This window comes from Talpa europaea (genome assembly GCF_964194135.1).
Source record: "Talpa europaea genome assembly, chromosome: X".
NCBI lineage: Eukaryota > Metazoa > Chordata > Mammalia > Eulipotyphla > Talpidae > Talpa > Talpa europaea.
This window is the reverse complement of record NC_140081.1, coordinates 55834321-55854942: the sequence shown is the minus strand read 5'-3', so window position 1 is coordinate 55854942 and position 20622 is coordinate 55834321. Positions and strand designations below refer to the sequence as shown.

The window sequence follows — 20622 nt, the reverse complement described above, 5'->3', positions numbered from 1 at the left end:
CAAAAATGAATATTTTTCTATACTAATATTATAATATTATTATCTAGATGCAATCCATGGCAAAGCACATGGGTATTCATGGTGTTCAAGGTAAATGTATCTGTCTTTTGGTATTTTATGGCTAACATATAAACATCATTTGCCAAGACTTTGTTCAGTCTAATAAACATACTGATACTCAATGAGTATTACATAGAACAACTGCAAATGGTTTTGTAAATAAAACCATTAATATCTCAAATACAAATGCTACTTTTTAGAAATTCAAATGATAAAGGTAATAAACAATGCTTATGCTTCCTCCTTTTTGGTGTTTTACAAATACATAATCATAATATTTATTTGATGAAGAGTAGAATACTGATGTTCCAGTAGTCTTCTCAATCACTTAATGTACTTTTGTCCAAGAAGTTCTATCTTGAAAAGATTCTCACCTACATCTTTGAAAGTAACTGAAAGTCTTTGAGATATCTGTGTGTTCTGAGTGATTTATTTAATGTTTACTAAAAAGAACCTGTTTAATATCCACATAGGATCTTGGCTAAAATTATCTAGATTATGTTGGTGGAAGTTTCACTTAACCAAACTAGTGTATGCAACAAAACTAAACAAAATAGTGGTTTTCAGAGCATTCTTAAAAAGTAAAACATGGTGCTGACCAGCAAAAATAGCAATGGAGATTCTTAAATATATGTTCCGCGGGAGTTCACAAATGGGCCAATGGGGGGAAAAAAAACCTGCAATGGCAATTTTTGTGTGATTTTCTTGGCTTATTGTCACATTTGGAAAATGAGGTATACAAATGTGAATACGTTCTTGAAATGATCTGAACAATGTATGCATTTTTTTTTTGTATTACCTAATGGTAAAGCTCTGTAAGAGGTCAATTCACTGCCTTTTAATGTCATAGTCAAAAAATTTTCTCAGGACTGGGCATCCCCGGTGGCACAGCGGTTGAGCACTGGGCTGCGAAGCTGCCTGCAGCCTCTTCAGCGCCGGTTCAATCCCCGGACAGCCAGTGAGGGTCCCACATGGCGTGCAGAAATCTCCTGCCATGCCTGCTACTCCCCTAAGCAGTGTGTTTCATCGGTCTGCCTGCTCTGCTCCCCACTCTGGCTCTGGTGAATTCTCTCACCCTCCCGCGCTTCTGACTGTACCCAGTGCTTGTATAAAATTAATAAATAAATCTTTAAAAAAAATTTCTCAGGACTACTTATAGAGAGACCCTTAAAAATATCTTCATTGCAAGAAATTAATTGATTTAGAATTCTTACCTTCCATAAATAGAGGTTTCACTAATAACATGCAATGCTCAATACTCTCATAGATTAACAGTTTACTTTTTAAAAGTCATTGAAAACAATAGATTTTCTGTGCTAGAGACAGGATATACTTGTGTTGTGAATGAATGAATATATGTGATTGTGTGTATATGTGTATATTTGCATTTATGAATTTCAATAAAATCATTTTTAACTGACTCCCTTTTATACTTAACCAATTATAATATTACACAGGTTTCTAACTGAATATTCTTTTCAGTACACATAGGATCTAAGAAATCCTGAAAGCTCTTTGTTAAACCTTAGGGTAAAGACCCTAATCATTTGACTCAAAAGTCTCTCCAAACTCAAAATCCAAACACTCATGTACGTTACCCAAAAATAAATACACAAAAATTGAGGTAAGTACAGGCCCCAAGCCCATCATGTACGTGCATCCCACTCAGCTTGCTGGTGTCTCCAGAAGGCCAGGCCCCAGTTTGGGAAATCTTGGCTACACCCAGGTGAGCATCCCTGACTCCAGGCCTAGCCACCAGCTCCTTAGGAGCAGATGCCTAGTGGCAACCTTGCAAGATATAGCTATTCAACACCCACACCAGCTAACAGCTGCACCAGGAAGAACGTACCACTCAGTATTCAGCCACATAGGACTTCCATCTACATCAGGAATCTTCAGCAAACCCCTTTCCTCCTGGCCACCAGAAACAGCTACTGTTTCTGGGTGAGGTGAGGCCTGAGCAACTCAGCTTCTAGACTCAGTATCCCCTCTGCCCTCCCTGCTACCAGAACAAGGCCTGGGGGTACTTTGAGGCAGGCTCTCACACCACCTCAGCTCCTGTAAGACCCCAGTAGCTATACCTAAAATCAAGTAAACACCCAGAAAAGTGGGGGAGAAAGACTCATACACAACAAAAGCTGAACAAAGTGGAGCAAACCCAAAGCAAACAATGGGAAGAAGGAAAAATAAAAATGGTGAAGGAAGTACTTAAGGGAAAAATAAACCACAGAGAGAAAAATCAAACTCCAGGAACCAACAACACTAACATGGAAGAATTCTTCTTCCTTTCTGATGAAGAATTAAAAATTACCATAATTAAGAAAGACGAAAAAAAAATCTAACACAAACCAAACTGATAAAAACAAACCCGAGATACAAGACTCACAAAAGGAAAAGAATGCTATGAGAAGCATAATTGATGAAGAGAAGATCAAGATTCAAACTTTAAAGGTATTTTTAAAAGATTTATTTATTTATTTATATAAGCACTGGGTACACAGTCAGAAGTGCAGGAGGGTGAGAGAATTCGCCAGAGCCAGAGTGGGGAACAGAACAGGCAGACTGACGAAATATACTGCTGAGGGGAGCAGCGGGTACTGCAGGAGAGGTCTGTCGCACCATGTGGGACCCTCGCCAGCAGCCGGGGATCGAACCTGCGCTACAGAGGCTGCAGGCAGCTTCGCAGCCCAGCACTCAACCGCTGTGCCACCAGGGGAGGCCCAAGATTCAAACTTTAAAGGTTTATTTATGTATGTATATAAGAACTGGGGTACAGGCCAGAGGTGTGAGGGGAGCAGTGGGCGAGTCAGCAGCTGCACCATGTGGGTAGCTCCCTGGCTGGGGAACAAACCCGTGCAACAGTGGGTGCAGATAGCTTCATAGGTTGCATCTTAACTCCATGTGCCACCAGGGAGGCCTGAAAATTGAAACCTTAAAGAAGAAAATAAAGGGATGTAAAAAGATAAGTGGAGGAGGCAAAAAGTGCAGGATGTAAAAAGATAAGTGGAGGAGGCAAAAATTCTAGAAAAAGCCATGAAAACAGATGATATGAAAGAATGAATATGTGTTCTTGAAGATGCATATATGAAAAGAAGCAAGAAAGAAAAGTGAGAAACAAAGGAAAAAGAATGATGAAACATTTCCCGAATTACCTGACACCATGAAGAAAGGAAATATCAGAATCATAGGATACCAGAAGAAGAGAGAGACAGGGAGCTGAAAAAGTATTCAAGGAAAAAATTAAAGAAAGCTCCTCAAAGAGGTAATTGAAGAAAATGTGAAGAAGGAAACGAACATAGGCATACTGGATGCTAGAAGGGTGCAAAATCATCATAATGAAAGGAAAACTGCAGCAAGACACATGGAAGTAAAGCATCTAAGAGTCCAAGGCAAAGAAAAAATAATGAAGCTAAAAAGGGTGAAGAAACAGATAACCTATAAAGAAAAATCAATCAGGTTAATATCAGATTTTGCTGAAGAAACACTACAGAAAAGAAGGGAGGAATATATTCAAAAAAGTTCAAGACAAAAAGTGTCAGCCAAGAATAGACTAACCTGCAATGTACTCTTTCCTTTATGAGCTAAATAAGGACCTTCACAGACAAACAAAATCTTCAGAAATTTGATACTACTAATTCTCTACTCCAGGAAATGTTATACAAAGCCTTAGAATGTAAACCAAAAGAAGAATAAACATGAAGAACTCAACAAGGTATTGAACAGAAACACAAAATGATGAATGAAATGGCAGTAACAGACCTCCATGTATCAATAATCACCCTAAATATTTATGGTCTAAACTTAATAATAAAAAGGCACAGAGTAGCATGTTGGAATCGAAAACAGAATGCAACCTTCTACTGCATTCAGGAAACACACCAAAGTTCCAAAGATAAACATAGATGGAAAGTAACAGGTTGGGAAACAATTCTACCAGCAAATGGCACCTAAAGGAAGGCTGGGCCAACAATATTGATATCAGATAAATAGACTATCAGCTTAAAAAGGGGACAAGATACATAGATGGATACTATATAATGATCAAGGGGATAATACACCAGGAAGACTTAACACTCAGATGCACCAAATGAGGGAGCACCAAAATATATTAATTACTATAATCTCTGAAAAACAGACATTGAAAGAGGGTAGGAGATTTCAACACCCCACTCTCGCCAATGGACAGATCAATGAGGCAGGAAAAAAAAAAGTACATGATAGCCCTAAACAAAGATCTAGACCACATGGACCTAAAAGACATCTATCAGACACTGTACCCCCCAAAACCCAAATATATATATTTTATTATTATTTTTTATTTTTTACATCACTGTTCATTTGCTTTCCCCCACCCCCTCAGGTGTAGTCCCCATAGTTTCCTTCACCAAGGCACCCGTGCACCATCACCACTGTCCCGTGTACTCTTCCTCCCTCCCTCTGATCCCTCTACCTCCTCCTCCCCTGAAGGATGTCTCTGATTTATAATTGTCTGTTTTTGCTTTGTTGTGTTTTGTACTGTTATTATTTTTTCACACTGATGTCTTATTTGGTTCCCCTATAGTCCTGCTATAAGTGAAACCATCTGATATTTTTTTTCTTTTTCCGTCTGACTTATTTCACTGAGCATAATCCCTTCCAGCTCCATCCATGTTGCTGCGAATGGCATGAGTTTATCTTTTTTGATCGCTGAATAATATTCCATTGTGTATATATACCACATCTTCTTGATACAGTCATCTATTTTTGGGCATTTGGGTTGTTTCCAGGTTTTACCTATTGTAAATAGTGCTGCAATAAACACTGGTGTACAGGTGTTCTTTTGAATCAATATTTTTGTGTCCTTTGGGTAGCTCTCTAGGAGTGGAATTGCTGGGTCATATGGTAGCTCCATTTTTACTAGACTGAGGAACCTCCTGACAGCATTCCATAGTGGTTGGTTGAATAAATACTCAATGGAATATTATGCCCCATTTTAAATGATATAATTGAGTCTTTTCAGACAAAATGGTTAGATCTTGATGTTATTATACCAAATGAAGTAAGCCAGAAATCAAAAATCAGGTATCAAAAGTTTTGCTTATCTGTGAAATATAAGTAACAAAAAACATATACAGGCAAAATACAGGAAAAGGAAATCTTAGAATTAATGAAAATGAAAAAAAAAATGCTGGTTGAGAGTAAACAGGGGAGAGAGCAAACAGTATAAGGAAAGGACATTGGCATTGGAAGTTTGATGGAGGGTGAGTGTAGCGTGTGCACTTATGGTGGAGTAAAAATTTACCCCCAAAGGGCCTCCCCGGTGGCGCAGCGGTTGAGCGCTGGGTTGCGAAGCTGCCCGCAGCCTCTGCAGTGCCGGTTCGATCCCTGGCTGCTTCCCGGCCACCAGAGGAGGGTCCCACATGGCGCGCAGACCTCTCCTGCAGCCCGCTGCTCCCCTCAGCAGTGTACCTCGGTCCTTCTGCCTGCTCTGCTCCCCGCTCTGGCTCTGGTGAATTCTCTCACCCTCCTGTGCTTCCAACTATACCCAATGCTTGTATAAATAAATTAATTAATTAAAAAAATTTACCCCCAAAGATATATAGATATGCATAGTACAGAAATTTTGATTTAAAAAATCTCAGCAAGTTAAATTCAACAGCACATTGAAAGGATCATGAGAAAGTGGAACCTATATGGATGGCTGAACATCAAAAAAAACTGATCAACTATAAACTATATTGACAAAAGAAAAGATAAAAATCACATTATAATGTCAATAGATGCAGAAAAAATGATCTGATGATTACATACCCAATTATTATAATTACTCAAAAATTGAGAATACAGGCAACATGCTTTACCTTAATAAAATCTATATAGATGAACCCACAGCTAATATCATACTTTATGGTGAAACACTGAAAGCTGTTCCTCAAAATTCTGGTACTAGACAGAATGTCTACTTTCACTGCTACTTTTCAACATGGTATTGGATTCCTGAACAAGAGTGATTAGGCAAGAGGTGACATAGAAGGAATCCAAATTGGGGAAAAAATAAAAACTATCAGTATTGGCAGATGGCATGATAATATACAGAAAAATCACTAAAGACACCAGAAAAAAAAACTATTATAAACAGTAAAAAGGTCCAGTCAACTGTTAGGCTACAAAATCAATCAAAAAAAAAAAAAAAACAAAACAATGAATGTGCTCCTACATACAAATAATGAACTAGAAGAGAATGAAATCGAGAAAACAATCCCATTTACAATTGAACCAAAAAGTGTTAAACACCTAGGAATAAACTTAACAAAGATGAATGAATAATACAACAAAACCCACAAAATATTTTTAACAAAAGACAAAGAAGTAAAAGGATATTCCCTTCTTAGGGATTGGAGGAATTAATATTGCTATAATGGCTTTCATAACCAAAGGACTATACAGATTCAATGCAACCACTATCAAAGTTTCAATGACATTCAAAGAAATAGAACAAACATTTCTGAAATTTATGTGAAGGCATATAATACCCTGAATAGCAGATGCAATTCTGATGAAAAAAGAGGACAAATAGAGTTATCACACCACCAGACTTCAAACTATTTTACAAAGCTAGGAAACCAAAGCAGTGTGGTATTGGAGTAAAAGCAGTCACAACACAAATGGAACAGAATTGAAATCCCAGAAATAAACCCACATTGACACCAGCAGTACAACAAAAAACCATGTGCATACGTTGAAGAAAAGTCTTTTCAGCAAATGATGTTTTGGTAAACTGGAAAGTCATATCAAAAAAGAATGAAACGAGAATACTATCTCACATCATAACAAAAAATTATATGGAGATTAAACAAGTGAATTAAAAACCTGAAATCATAAAATACATAGAAGAAAATATAGGAAAAACACTCCACGGCTTGTGTCCTTGGAAATTTCACTCAAGCAGCAAGGGGGAAAAAAGTTAAACTACACAAATGGGACTACAGCAAATTAAAAACCTTCTGCAGGGTCAAGGAAACTATCAATTAACATCAAGAGATAACCTACTGAATGGAAGAAAATTTCTGCCTAACATCTAACAATGGGCTAAGATCTAAGATCTATAAAAAGAAATCAAATTATTTCTAGACAAATGACAATCAAGAAACAACCTTCTAGAACTCATAGGACACAGCAAAAACTGTAGTAAGAGGAAAATACACAGCAATACAGGTCCACATCAAGAAACAAGAAAGAACCTAAGTAAACAACCATGTCTCTCATCTCAAGGGAGTAGAAAAAGAACAAGCAAAACCAAAACTCAGAAGAAGAAAGGAAATTAAAAAAAAAAACAAAAACAGAAATAAACGAACTAGAAATCAAAAAGACAGTCCAATATCAATGAAACCAAAGGTTAGATCATTGCAAACGTAATGATGCAGTGAGGCTGCAGTGAGGCTAAGGAAAAAAGGGAGAAACCTCAAATAAATAGGATCAAAAACAAAAGAGAAATTAAAGCAGACACTGGAAATTCAGAGGATAATAAAAGACCTATGAACATTTTAGGCTAATCAGTTCAAATACATAGAAAAGTTGGACAAATTCTTAGAATTATACAAATCATTCAAGACTGAATGGGGAAGAAATTGAAAATCTGAACAAAGCAATCATAAGCAAGGAACTTAACAGTAATCAAAACGTTCCCAAAAAACAAAAGTGTACAAGACAGCTTCACAAGTAAACGTACAAGACACTGTTAAAATCAATAGAAGACACAAAGAAATGGGAACATATCTGCTCACAGAGTGGAACAATCAACATAGTGACAATGGCCACTCTACCCAAAATAATATACAAAGTCATTGCAATCTCAATTAAAAACTTCAATGGTATCCTTCAAAGAAACGGAGGAAATATTATTGAAATTCTTATGGAACCACAAAAGACCCCAAATAGCCAAATTTCTCCTGACAAATTTCTCCTGGTATTACACCCCCCAGGCTCAAAACTGTAATATATATCCATATTGATTAAAATAGCATGGTATTGGAACAAAAACAGACAGGCAGGTCAGCGGTATATAACCGAGAGCCCAGAAATAGATCTTCATTTATATGGACAGTTAATATATGACAAAGGATCTAAGAGTATACACTGTTTTTTATGGAAGTAACATCTGTTTATAATGCTGTATATGATTTAGGGGTATAGGTTCACACCTCTTCAGATACATGTTAGCACCCCACAACACCACTAACACACCCATAATCTTCCACAACAGTCCACCGGGCCCACTCCCTTCCTTTGCTCTCCACCCCTTCCCATCCCCCCTTGGCAGCCTCAATTCAACAGTCAGGTTTCTAGTGTTTCATAATGGTTTTGTCTGAGTCTTTGTTTCTCTATATTCATATAAGAGTGGAAGTATCTGGTATTTATCATTCTCCTTCTGACTTTTTCACTTATTTTTAAAATTCTCTATTTTTGAGGGCTAAGTAACCCAAAATTTCCAGTTGGCTAAGTTTGTAAATTTTAATTAATTAGAAAATTTAAAAATTGTTCATCCCAATCATGAAACAGATTACTTGCGATAAAAATTATCTCATGATCAAGAAAGGGCAGCACTCTCTAGCCAAATTTTAGATAAACATCAACTGTTTTGCACACTGACAATTTGTTCAAAAATTTCTCAACTTCCATGTCTCTATGTTAAATATGCAGCTAGAAATCCATCAAATGAAAGGATCTTTATAGGTACATTTTAAATTATCATTGGCTTACAGCACTGCATATAGTTCAGAAATACAGGATTCCACCTCTTCAGGGCTTTTAAAGTTAATTACAAATTAACATTGTGAGTTATTTTCTCTTCCTTTCTGGATTACTTCTTTCTTGCTAAAATGTTCTCTAATGCATTTCTCATTGGAAATGTCTATGTTAACTTATCCTGACTGAGCATTTATAGCCAGATCATAGAGGTGATTTAGACATGTTTAACAGTGGGCTCTTTTTCTTTTCTTTTTCTTAGATAAATAAATATTTTGAAAATATGCTTTTGGATTGCCACTGAGGAAAGGGGCAAGCAGATGTCAAAAACATTGTGGTACAGTAGACTTACATGCTAAAGTCCAAGGTAGGACAAACAAGTAGACTCATATCAGTCAGTAACCTCCTAGTAAAATCTCAGATAACCAACTTTTATTTTATCTCCATAAATGCCTACAAACATTTCAAATTAAGTTTTGTATTAGCTACTCACATATCTTTTATTTCTTATTTTAACCATTTGTAAAAACAAAGGAATTTTGCTTGATATTTTGGGCATTTGTTTAAAGGCAAGCTAATTCAAAATTACTCCAGAAATGTACATTTGAAAATATTGTTTCCTTAATACAAATTAAATAAAAATGATAATAAGCACGCATACTATATACATGGCTTTCTGCCATTTGAGAGACCATAAATTGGGCTTTAAATAGATGTTTTAATTATGATATGTTATAGAATGTACACTTAAGTATTCTCTTCTGGAAAAGGAAGCAATGATCTCTCACACCACGTTTCACTGATAAACATGACAGCAAAAAATCATAACTTTATCTTAACTTTCAAACCCTGTTAAGAAAAAACTATCATGGCTATTTCCATGTAGTAAGAAAAAAATCATGAATTGGAATAACCATAATTTTGAGAACCAGGGGTATTATTTACAGGCTCTGAACTTATTCATTTACTTTACAAGAACATCAAATAGATTTAGAATATAATGTGGCATCTTGACAATTTATAATTTAAAACAAAGATCACAAGTTGATAGCCCATGGGCTCCTCTATCCAGATCACAGATGGATTCTGTATTGGCCTGTATGAAGTTATTTTTTATTTTGTTTTGCTTTATGTTGCATTAGTTGCCAATTTTTAAGAACTACATGTAAAAATCTAGATTCCCAACTTTTCTTTACAAGTCAGATCTTAAAAACACTGGGCCTTTATTCCCAGATGGTATCAATCAGCTGAGCTCAGTAATAGCTGCCACCATTTGAAAAACATATATACCCTCTAGGTCACTGTAGTCTACATAACGCCCTATTGTATATGGTCTTTCAATTATGTTACCAGCCTTGCCTCAGTTGGGTTTAGAGTTTGCAACTTCCTCATTTCTCTGCAGTTTATATAGGCAAAGTAGTACATATACTTTTAAAAAAATAGTTGATGTTTTTTCTTAGATGTACAGTAAATGTAAAAACCTCATTACAACCATGGATATATGTAATGTGCCTTCTGATTAATCTAGAAATAAAAGTATAAAATACTTTTATTAATTAATCTAGAAATAAAAGTATAAAATTTAAACTACTAGGCTTACATTAAAGACAGATGTTGACATCAATTTGCATTTTGCCAGGAAAATAAAAATGAGAGTCAACTGCATTCATACAAAATAAAAAACACTGTCAATATCACAAAACTACACTCAAAACTCAATTCCATTGAATGTTTTTCAGAGAAAAACCATTTATATCAAAACAGTGGTTTCCTGGTCTCCACAGCATTTAGGTCACAGTCTAAAAGAAAGTTTAGCACTTAAGGAGGCACATTCACTACTTCAGGTCACCTGGGTATTATTTAGTGTGCATGATACTTAAGATTCTATACTTATTATAGGAAATACCCCAGAAAGTAGAAACACTACCATAATAATTTCCATTTTCTATGTTTAAAACCAAGGATAAATCACATGGTCTGGTCCCTATCTGCCCCACAGTTCTATGACATTGCTTTTCATTAAAAAATATGGATAAATCGGAGGGGCGGAGCAACATGGCGGCGAGGAGACGCTGCGAGTAAGATCTCCAATTAAAAAAAGTTAATAGGGAGGAAAAGCGGCAGGTCCCAGTGAGAACTGGGACACGGAAGATAAACGGACGACTCCAGCAAACTTCCCGAAGAAGAAAGTTGCCATAAAAGAGGACGAGAAGGGAGGGAAGCGCAGAACCCTGCTCCCCTCCCCCGCCCACAGAGGCGGCACTCTCCGACCGGCAGAGACGAGGGAAACAACAAACCAAAACGCCCAACAAGAAAAATGGATGCAGCAAGTGGGACTGTGAGTGGAAAGGAACTATTTCAGCCACCACACCCCGTGAACGGGAGCTGAGGCGAACCCTGCAGGATCCGCCGCGGAGGTGAGCTCCAGGCGCCATTAAAGAGAGCCCCGCCCACCAGGAGGAGACCAGCACCAGCACACAGCCCCGGCCACCCGGTAAGCTTGCGCGAAAGCGGCGCTCAGATTGCAGCTGCCCAGGGCCCTGCGCCTGCGACCTAGGCTTGCAGGGAGACGGCGGAGGCCCTCCCTGAGTGAGCAGGAACAAGGTGCCCAGGCAGGGGAGCGGGATTCAAAAGGCGCCATTCCCGCGCCACTGATCTGGGCTACAGCCCGCGTCCTGGAACTGAGGGCTTTGGAACTGAGACCCAGGGCACGAAATTAGGGGCGTGGGTTCCCCACGACGGTGGGGCACAAGGCAGACACAGCACCCCAAAGCCGTTGAGGTGTACCCTACCATCCCCGCTCTGCTCCCTGTCCCACGGGGTGGAAAATCAGCTCCCCAAGGGCTCTAGGAGAGATCTCTGGTGCCACCTAGCGACTTGACCCCAGCACAGGCTACTGAAGGAGCTAGTGGCCAGCTGGGGAGTTAGCCCACACCGGGCCCCTTCTGAACAAGTAGTCTGAGCCCACAGGGAGAGCGAGCACCCACAGCCGGGGCAGACCAGGCGTGCAGAATAGTGTGCCTGAGACCAGAAGCGCAGGGAGTGTGTCCCACATCACCATTTTAGAACAGGGACATTTCTTCAGTAAAGACTACCTGCAGAAGGCTTCCTCAGGAGCCAGAGGTGAGCGGGGGAAGTTCGCCCACGCCAGACCCCCTCTGGCCTGCAGTCCAAGCCCAGAAGGGAGCAGGAACCCACCGCCGGGGCAGACCAGGCGCACAGGGGAGTGTGTCCCCACATCGGCATTTTAGAACAGGGACCTTTCTCCAGTAAAGGCTGCTTGAAACTGACAGATGACTCCTGGAAGAACCAGAGGGGAACAGAGAAGCCCACCCAAGATGCCGGCAAGTCCCAACAACACAGTGTCCCAACGCATACGGCAAATTAGAAAACAGACAGTAGGGAGGAGAAGAACCACACGCAACCTAGCAACTCTCCAGAGAAAAAGCACACCACAAAAAAAAAGCCAGCCCCCAGATTGCAACGACAATAACTTGGAAGAATTTCTGAGCCTTCCAGAAAGAGAATTTAAAATTGCCGTGATTAAAAAACTGACAGAAGTCATAAAGGAAAACAATGATAAGGGAAAAATAATCAACGATCAGAAGAATGCAATTGAGTCCCTAGAGAGGGAAAACAATGGTCAGAAGAAAGAAATTGAGTCCCTAAAGAGGGAAGTAAAAGAAATGCAGGAGATCAAAGAATTAAAGAATTCTGGGAAAAGCAATGAAAGTAGAATAGATGAAATGGAAGAACGAATAAGTAATCTTGAAGACACAGAAATAAAAAGAACCAAAACAGAGAAGGAAAGAGAAGTACGAAGGAAAAAGAACGAAGAAAGACTTCGGGAACTATCTGACTCCATGAGGAAAGGAAATATAAGAGTTATAGGAATACCAGAAGGAGAGGAGAGAGATGTAGGAACAGAGAAAATATTCAAAGAGATAATTGAAGAGAACTTCCCAAATGTGAAGAAGGAGCTGAAAATTGATATACAAGAAGCAAGAAGAACACCAAACTTCCACGACGAAAGGAAAAATACAGCAAGACACATAATAGTAAAGCTCCCAAGAATCCAGGACAAGGAAAAAATAATGAAGCTGGCAAGAGGGAAGAAACAGATAACATTCAAAGGAAAACCAATCAGGCTGACATCAGACTTCTCCGAAGAAACACTACGGGCAAGGAGAGAGTGGAGGGACATAGTCAACAGACTCCAAGAAAACAGATGCCAACCAAGAATACTCTATCCCGCAAAGCTCTCCTTCCTCTTTGAAGAAAGAATATGGACCTTCCCAGACAAACAGAAACTCCGGAATTTCATTGCAACTAAACCCCCACTCCAAAAAATACTACAAGGAGTCCTAAAGCCAGAACCTCAGAGCGACGAATAACAATGAAAGAAGGCCAAAAAAAAAAAAAAAAGTTATTAAAAGAATAAATAAATAAAATCAAAGGAAAGACAAACACAATGGCAAATACAGATGTTAACATATCAATATTAACTCTAAATGTAAATGGACTAAACCCTTCAATAAAAAGACACAGAGTTGCAGCCTGGATTAAGAAACAAAACCCAACCTTTTGCTGTCTCCAGGAAACACATTTAGCTACAAAAGATAAAAATAGGCTCAAAGTTAAAGGATGGAAAACAATCCTACAAGCAAATGGACCAAAAAAGAAAGCAGGAACAGCTATACTTATATCAGATAAAACAGATTTCAAACTCAAAAAGATAAAAAGAGACCCCAATGGTCACTACATTATGATCAAGGGGACAATACTTCAAGAAGAAATAACACTCATTAACATATACTCACCAAACGAAGGAGCACCAAAATATATCAGACAACTGTTGTCCTCTCTGAAAACAGACATCAGAGAAAACACATACGTAGTGGGAGACTTCAACACACCACTATCAACAATGGATAGATCAACAAGACAAAAAATAAGTAAAGAAACCAAAGCTCTAAATAAAGACCTAGAGCAATTGGGCTTAACAGACATCTATAGAACACTAAACCCCAAAAAAACGGAGTACACATTTTTCTCAAGCGCACACGGATCATTCTCCAGGATCGATCACATACTGGGGCACAAGACAAACATCAACAGATACACCAAGATTGAAATCATATCAACCATCTTTTCTGACCATGAAGGCATCAAACTAGAAATAAACCATAAAAAGAAGGCAAGGAACTTTCCTACCTCATGGAGATTAAAAACCACACTACTGGAAGACCATTGGACTAATGAGGAGATCAAAGAAGAAATTAAAAAATTTTTTGAATTGAACGACAAGGAGGACATCAATATCCTAAATGTATGGGATGCAGCAAAAGCAGTAATAAGAGGAAAATATATAGCAATAGAAGCTCACATCAAGAAACAAGAAAGAACGCAAAGAAACAACCTAATCTCGAAGCTCAAAGATCTAGAAAAAGAACAACAAAAAAACCCCAAAACCAGTAGAAGAAAAGAAATAATAAAAACCAAAGCAGAAATAAATGAAATTGAAACTAAAAAAACAATCCAAAAGATCAATGAAACCAAGAGCTGGTTCTTTGAAAAAATCAATAAAATAGACAAACCCCTAGCCAGGCTCACAAAGGAAAAAAGGGAGAAAGCACAAATAAACAGGATCATCAATGAAAGAGGAGAAATCACAACGGACACAGCAGAAATCAAAAGAATAATCAGTAACTACTATGAACAGTTATATGGAAACAAGTTTAACAATCTAGAGGAGATGGACAAATTCCTACAACTCTACAATCACCCAAAGCTAGATAAAGAAGAAATAGAACACCTAAACAGACCAATTACAATTAGCGAAATTGAAATGGTAATCAAAAACCTCCCCAAAAACAAAAGCCCAGGACCTGATGGATTTACAAATGAATTCTATCAAACATTCAGAGACGAATTAGTGCCTATCCTTCACAAACTCTTCCAAAAAATTGAGAAGGAAGGGACAATACCAAACACGTTTTATGAAGCCAACATTACACTAATACCAAAACCGAACAAGGACAACACTAAAAAGGAAAACTACAGGCCAATCTCCCTAATGAACACTGATGCAAAAATCCTCAATAAAATTTTAGCTATCAGAATCCAACAATGTATCCATAAGATAATTCACCACGACCAAGTTGGATTCATTCCAGGGGCACAAGGATGGTTTAACATCCGAAAATCAATCAACGTTATCCAACACATCAACAAAAAGAAATATAAAAACCATATGATAATATCAATAGATGCTGAGAAAGCTTTCGACAAAGTGCAACACCCATTCATGATAAAAGCCCTTGAAGTTCTTGGGATACAAGGAACATACCTCAACATCATAAAGGCCATCTATGACAAGCCAACAGCCAGTATCATTCTCAATGGTGAAAAGCTGAAAGCAATTCCATTAAGATCTGGAACAAGACAAGGATGTCCACTCTCACCATTGCTTTTCAATATAATACTGGAAGTCCTAGCCAGGGCAATAAGACAAGAGAAAGACATCCAAGGAATCCAAATAGGAAAAGAAGAAGTCAAACTATCACTATTTGCAGACGATATGATATTATACATAGAGAACCCCAAAAACTCCACAGAAAAGCTAATTCAACTCATCAATCAGTTCAGTAAAGTGGCAGGATACAAAATCAACACGCAAAAGTCAGTAGCCTTCCTATACAGAAACAATAAATCTGAAGAAGAAGAAATCAAAAAGACCATCCCTTTTGTTATTGAAACAAAAAAAATCAATTATTTGGGAATAAATCTAACAAAAGAGGTAAAGGACCTATACAAAGAAAACTATAAAACACTGTTAAAAGAAATAGAAGAAGACACAAAGAAATGGAGAGACATCCCCTGCTCATGGATTGGAAGAATAAACATTATTAAAATGGCCATCCTTCCAAAAGCAATATACAGATTCAATGCTATTCCCATCAAAATTTCAATGTCATTCTTCAAAGAAATAGAACAATTATTGATGAAATTCATATGGAATCACAAAAAACCCCGAATAGCCAAAGCTCTCCTGAAAAAAAAAGAAGGGAATGGAGGCATCAGACTCCCAGACTTCAAACTATACTACAAAGCCATAATCATCAAAACTGCATGGTATTGGAACAAGAACAGACATACAGACCAATGGAATCGAATAGAAAATCCAGAAATAAACCCACAGATTTATGGTCAACTAATCTTTGACAAAGGAGCAAAGACTATGCATTGGAGCAAAGAAAGTTTGTTCAATAAATGGTGCTGGGAAAACTGGGTCGCTACATGCAAAAGAATGAAGCTTGACCACCACCTCACACCATACACAAAAATCAACTCAAAATGGATTAAAGAACTAGACATAAGACCTGAAACCATAAAATATATAGAAGGAAATATAGGCGAAACACTACGTGATTTGCACATCAAAGACATCTTTACAGACACATCACCCAAAGCAGTGATAGTGAAGGCAAAGATAAACAGCTGGGACTACATCAAATTAAAGAGCTTTTGCACAGCAAAAGAGACAATAACAAAAACAAAGAGAAACCCCACCAACTGGGAGAACATTTTTGCACCCAACACTAATGATAAAGGACTGATCACAAAAATCTGCAAAGAGCTGATGAGACTCAACAACAACAAAGAAAATAATCCAGTCAAAAAATGGGCAGAAGAGCTTAAAAGAAACTTCTCTGAAGAGGAAATGCAAATGGCCAACAGGCATATGAAAAAATGTTCAACATCACTTGTCATCAGGGAAATGCAAATCAAAACTACCATGAGATACCATCTTACACCAGTGAGAATGGCACATATTAAAAAAACTAGCAACAACAAATGTTGGCGAGGGTGTGGAGAAAAAGGAACTCTTCTGCACTGTTGGTGGGAGTGCAAACTGGTCCAACCACTGTGGAAAGCTGTGTGGAGATTTCTGGACCTACTAAACATAGAGCTTCCATATGACCCAGCAATTCCACTCCTAGGTATTTACCCAAAGGACACAGAAACATCAATTCCAAAGAACACCTGCACCCCTATGTTTATAGCAGCACTGTTTACAATAGCTAAGCTTTGGAAACAACCCAAATGCCCAAAAATAGATGACTGGATCAAGAAGATGTGGTACATATATACCATGGAATATTACTCAGCATTCAAAAAAGATAAACACATGCAATTTGCTGCAACATGGATGGCGCTGGAAGGGATCATGCTCAGCGAAATAAGCCAAAAAGAAAAAGAAAAATACCGGATGGTCTCACTCATAGCAGGAATCTAGAAAACTTAAATAAGGGACCAGGAAAATGAATAACTATAAGAAAGTGAAAATCAAAATCAACAAAAAACTATGAACCAGAGACACTTTTAGGGGTGCGGGGGCGGGAGGGGAGGGATTGGGGTCAGAATGGGGGGCTGCAATTGTATGGGGAATATAACAATAAAATTTAAAAAAAAAAAATATGGATAAATCATTCATCAAGGGAAGTCCTGAACAAAAGAGGGAGAAGTAACCAAAGGATGATTTAACCTGAGAAGGGTGTGTTGAAGAGAATAGCACTGCTGCCAGGCAATATCAAAACGTACTTTAGCATCATGAGTTTTCTTCCATCTCCTTTCCTTATTGAGTCACTGTCCAAACTTTTCCCCAGTACAACCGAAAAGGTATATGGCCTGGAGAAATATGGTATCTCTGATTGCAATTTAACCGACATTGACATAGTTATTTTAGGAATTTTTGAGGAATCCTTAGACTTTGAGATATTTAAAAAATGTAATTTAAAAAAAAGTATTTCAAATATTTTAGAAATACTGTCATGACTGCAAAATATATTTGTGCCTAATATCTATAAATAATACCAGAAAATAAAAAGGCCAGGTTATTTTCAATTATTGCTGTAGCACACTTAATAGCCTGTGCTGTCCTGCAAAAGTGAATGTACCTTCCTAAGCATTTCAGAGCCCAGAGATGGGTAAATTACCTTCTCATCATTTCACATAGAAATCATGGTTTTTATGTTAGTGACCCTCATTCACCCCCATCAACTTTGTAGCCTTTGTCTAGTTTCTGCTTTAGTTCCCAGGGAAGAAATGCTCCCTGTGGCTAGAAGTCATCTCCTCATTGCAGGTTCTTGAAATCCACTCTGAGTTAACAGATATGAATGATTGTGAACTAGTAACACTGAAACCATGCAGACCCCAATTATTTGGTTTATATTTCTATTATTATTAACTAAGGATTAAGCAAGATTCAACAGTTGCTGCTGAAAATTTTCAATGGTTTTACTTTCCTACCTTAGTAAGTATAGTGCAGGGAACAAAATTATTATAGTTGGCTTGAATCTGTACAAGCTCCAGGACATTCTCAGGAAGTTGATTTTTAAAAAATAAATACATAAATACCTGTTAACAGCTTGTTTTCTTGTCATTTGCCTCTTCCTTCTAAAAGGAGAGTGTAGCAGAAAATAAATAAAAATGGTTAATTTAGAGTTCTGGTTAGTTATTTTCCAATTAATCAAGGCTTTATTATATTTCACAAAAAATTCTTCTTAAATTCTGCAGAAATTTTAGATAGGTTACATACAATGAAACACCAGCAGAGAAGAGCACAAAAAGATAGGAAAGCCTGAAACGCTATGATGTTTTCAATATATGGATATGTTATTACATTTCTGGTTTAATCCCCATTATGTAAAGAATAACGTGAAATGTCATGGTATTTAGGATTTGTTTATATATGAAGGCAAAGAAATAAGGTTATACATTTCTGTTGAAAATGGCCTCGGGTCATAAAAATTCCAAAAATAGATTCAGCAATACTGTGCCTATTCCTTTTCCCTCAGGAACCTTCCTTCTCATCCCATTGGATATTACAATACTTTTTAGGGCAGAAATCCCCTTCTAGCTTTTTATCTCATTTTGATTTGGCCAACAGGATGATGAAAGTAAGCCAATATCAAAGTTATGCCTTAACTTCCCGAACATGATACCATTAATCACACAGCTCACTATATACTTATTTCTGGAGACTATCTTACATCTTCCCCAAAAGGGTTACATGCACACACATGCACACACGCACAATCATATACACTCCACACAAAATAAGTTAAATACCTACAAGAGATTAGTAAAAAATACACATATTTATCTTAATTAAAAACCATTCTTTCTGATAGAATGGTATTTCCCCATGTCCCCAAACCCTTTAAAAAAAGAACAACGACATGTAAAATGACATGTTAAAAAACAGACTATTATCTGGCTCTTTTGAGCCTTAGCATGCATCTTAGCAGTACACAAACCAGTAACCTCCATATAATTTCCACAGCAAATATATACAGTTGTTTCATCCACCCTTCATAAAAATTCTTCTTCTAATAGCTTTTTTGTTAAAAGGCCTCTTTCAGATTTTGTTGATGTATTTATGTAGTTTGTTCTTGAAAGGCAACTGCCTTGCTGTTTAAAGGCCTGTAGAATGATTTCCAACTAAACCACAAATGCAAATGCATATCTGGAGTCACTGAAGAGAGGAGGTAGGATAAAGATGAGCATTTTCCCACCTACTCTTACATTCTATCACTTGACTATTCAAACTATTTGATTTTGCATTCTCTTTCACTGACCTAATCTGTTTTGAAAATGATCCTTTCTTTTCATTTTTTTAAAAATTTTTGACAATACTATTGGAGTACCCCATCAGGTATGTCACCATAGTGTACCCATATTCCACCAGCAAAGACCATTGTGCCTCCTTCCCTTTGCCCTTACCCCTCCCCTACCTCCCCACCCCACCTTAGCATTTCGGTTCTGTAGTCAACGATCAAGGATTAGTTTTTCAGGTTGTCTTTATCTATTAGTTACTTTATATTCCTCATATTAGTGACACCATTTGGTATTTATCTTTGGTATTTCTTTTCCTTCTAACTTACTTCATTTAGCATTGTCCCTTCAAGCTTCACAAATGGCAAGATTCAACAGTTGCTTCTTGATCCATTCATCTGTTTTGGGCATTTGGGTTGTTTCCATAGGTTAGCTATGATAATAGTGCTGCAATAAATATGGGAGAGCAATTTTCCTTTTGAATTAGTGTTTCTGAATTTTTTGGATAGATGCCCAGGAGTAGAATTTCTGGGTCAAATGGCAGATCCATTTTTAATGTTTTGAGACACCTCCATACTGCTTTTCATAAGGAGAGGACCAGTTATTCTGATTCTCAAAGCCGCACAAAGGACCTTCCAGGAGGCTTTAGGGGGAGACTCTGTTTCTCTAGGGCATAGATCAAAGCTTTCAAAATGTGGGAAATACCTCCATACAGCTTTCCATAAGGACTGGACCAATTTGCACTCCCACCAGCAGTTTAGGAGGGTTCCCTTTCTCCTCATCATCTCCAGCACTTTTTGTTTCTGGTCTTTTTGATATGGACCATTCTCACAGGCGTGAGATAGTATCTCCTTGTAGTCTTGATTTGCATTTCTCTAATAATAAGAGATTGTGAACATTTTTTTTTTCATGTGCTTGCTGGTCGTTTGAATGTCTTCTTTGGAGAAGTGTCATTATAATTATTTTGCCCATTTTTTGATTGGGTTATTTGTTTTGTTTTTGTAGAGTTTTATGAGTTCTTTGTTTTTATGAGTTCTTTGTATGAGTTCTTTGTCTTTGTAGAGTTTAATGAGTTCTATGTATATCTTTGATATCAGTCCTTTGTTAGATGTATGACGTACAAATATTTTCTCCCATTCAGGAGGGTGTGTTCGTTTTAGTTATTGTTTCTTTAGCTGTACAGAAGACTTTTAGTTTAATGCAGAAAAATGATGCTTT

General features: G+C 37.6%; 1 protein-coding gene across 5 annotated transcripts in view; it reads right to left on the bottom strand.

Annotated features, from left to right (window-relative positions):
- DACH2 (dachshund family transcription factor 2) overlaps nucleotides 1-20622 on the bottom strand; it is a gene marked incomplete at both ends in the record, with an annotated part of 572537 nt that overhangs the window by 315604 nt on the left and 236311 nt on the right. For 3 of the 5 annotated variants that reach the window (XM_084259122.1, XM_084259123.1, XM_084259125.1), the window contains one exon: nucleotides 18205-18243. The exons of the other annotated variants lie outside the window; for them this stretch is intronic. In XM_084259122.1, the coding sequence (XP_084115248.1) occupies nucleotides 18205-18243 (39 nt within the window). The remainder of the gene's footprint in view (nucleotides 1-18204; nucleotides 18244-20622) is intronic. 5 annotated transcript variants of the gene reach the window in all.